Below are 2500 nucleotides of genomic sequence, written 5' to 3' on the forward strand. Positions count from 1 at the left end.
TATGTATAAAATACATTTATATAGATAGTATATAATAAATATAATACAACATAAATGTAAGACATGTATCCTTTACATTCTAACATATAATCACTGCACAGGAGCCTACCTGTAAGTGGTTCATGAGCACCGCATTCCCTGGGTCATTAGGATCGATGTGGGCATTTTCAAGCCATTTCTTTACTGCTGCTGGATCTGCACCAGGATGAAGGCGCGACTGGCAACAAAATTACCTTTTCAATTACGTTATTACTTCCCTGGATCAGGACATTGAATACTTGTCTTGATGCAATGGTAGAGTTTGAAAGACCATCTTTGCCATGTATTTCATTTAGAAAACAGATAATCATTACAGATTTTCAAGAAAGGCATTCATTACTGAGAGCAGCTGTAAAGTACAAAGTTCAATCCAGGAGATCAATAAGGAGGAAACTATAAATGCAAAAGTCTTGTTGCCCAAATAATCCAATGCAGAAATATCCACTTCATCTATGATCATTTCCATTAGGGAAGATGGAAATCTGGGGCTATCATATAAGTTCTGTCAAACCAAAATAAGTGTTGTAAAATCATCCTTCCTGTTTTACAAGCAAACATTAGTTTGATGAACCTACGATTATCAAAAATATAACAATTAAAATATAAAAAACAAAAAAAATCTAAAACTCAAAAAACTTTCTCATCAACATTAGACTCATTACGCACAGGTAGGTTCGCTGAGGCCACACCAGACCCTGGAAGAGGTCCTGTGGGTGCCAACACTTCCCCATCCTTGCTGAGAGCCCAACCAAGACGGTACCGGATCTTGCCACAGGTCAGGGAGGATCCAAATTCTGTACTAATGAGGCCACTCCCCACTCCTCCATGATTGTGGGTTACAACCTGATGAAGGAACATTCGTATCATCATTATTATTATTATTACTTTTATCATTATCATTATTATTATTATTACTATTATCATTATCATTATTATTGCTATTATCATTATCATTATCACTATTATCACTATCATTTTTTTATAATATTAAGTACTTTTTTCTTTCCTTTTTTCAACAACAGAAATAAACATGTCTTCCTACTATGGCTGTATGTATTGGTTGTAGGATATGATGTTTTTACATTTCTTTTTGCTATCATTACAGTATATTATGCATTATGCTTGTGCACTTTGTTTATTAGATATCTTGGATTGGAAGCATTAAAGACAATACTACAGCAATTTTTGTTATCTCTAAATAAACTGACATCATTTAACACTATTTTCATTCCTGAACTAGTCTACAAACAAAACAAAATCTCACCTGACTTCCACTAAACTCAATCATCTCAAACTCTTCTTTGCGAAGACTTGTCTTGCTGGGAATGGGCAGATAGGCTGATGCTATGACACTTTGTCTTAGGCTCGCTCCTTCAACCACCTCTAAGGTAATACAACGTGGCCATGATGATAAAGCCATTCGATATGTCTGGCCAATGTGTAAAGTAAAATCATTGCCCAGTGTTGAGGAAGCCGTTTGTGTCACCAACTTGTTGTTTATTAGGATCTGAAAGCAGTTACTGTTATAGGGACTACTCATTTCCTTGATCCTTACTGCACAAGAAAATCAAATACATGTGACTAACCTATGTGTTCTAAGAGCAGAACAAATCAGGAAATAGCAAAATATGGTAATTTTTCTTATTTTTTCTTAACAGCAAAATACACTCACTTTAATCCAAACTCTTGTTTTGTTAACCGCTTGCCTCCTCCGCTTTTCAGGGTCTGCACAGAGATTGGCTTCTGTTACCAATGAAGACTGTGTAAGCTCTAGGTGAACTATTGGCTCTCCAGGTGGTCTCCGGGTCCGAGAGAAGACCTCCAACACCTCTAGTTCAATCTGGTTGAAAGGCAATATCAGTTTGTAGTTAACCCTTCTGAGATGAACCACATAAGAAGTTCAGCCTGAGCCGGGTATCTTCAGATGTTGTGTTTTTTTTTAACCCGTTAACGACGGATGACGTAATTTTTCATCATACATGACGCAGGACCTCTTGCCTGACAATGGGCGTCATGGCGTTCGGGGATTTTGGATCACTATGTTATTTTATTGTACTATAAGTAATGAGTGAGTGATGTTGACAATTGCAGTCATAATTATTATAACTGCCGTAATACTAAGCAAAATGGTTTTCAACTCACTTACAAAACCTAGATGGCACCACTTTCTCCTAGCACCAGCAGGAGAGAGAGCCTTGAATGGCACCCATCTACGGTCTCTAGCAACCACTATCTCTATAGAGTGACGGCACATAGCAAGTTCCCGACCTCTTGCTCTAAAGTACCGCAGATGAAAGATGTGCAGGCAGAACGAGAGGAGGAAGGTGACTCACACCATGCCCAATGCATACAATGTGCCCCTGTGCCAGTATGGATGCCTTTTATTGTGGCACTCACTGTCAAAAGCACAAATTTCCTTCCTTTTCCCTACTTCTTCATTTTGGATGGTTATAAGTTTCAT

General features: G+C 37.8%; 1 protein-coding gene across 1 annotated transcript in view; it reads right to left on the minus strand.

The window, feature by feature from the left end:
- The window catches only part of LOC122247561 (Coiled-coil and C2 domain containing 2A), a 26337-nt gene that overhangs the window by 12300 nt on the left and 11537 nt on the right, over positions 1-2500 (minus strand). The window contains exons 13-16 of the mRNA XM_043006905.2: positions 1712-1879; positions 1304-1546; positions 706-882; positions 110-217 (exon numbers count right to left, since the gene is read on the minus strand). Coding sequence (XP_042862839.2) covers positions 110-217; positions 706-882; positions 1304-1546; positions 1712-1879 — 696 coding nt within the window. The remainder of the gene's footprint in view (positions 1-109; positions 218-705; positions 883-1303; positions 1547-1711; positions 1880-2500) is intronic.

This window comes from Penaeus japonicus, unplaced genomic scaffold (assembly GCF_977035675.1).
Source record: "Penaeus japonicus unplaced genomic scaffold, GWHDUDI00000001_assembly GWHDUDI00000015, whole genome shotgun sequence".
Taxonomy (NCBI): Eukaryota; Metazoa; Arthropoda; class Malacostraca; order Decapoda; family Penaeidae; genus Penaeus; species Penaeus japonicus.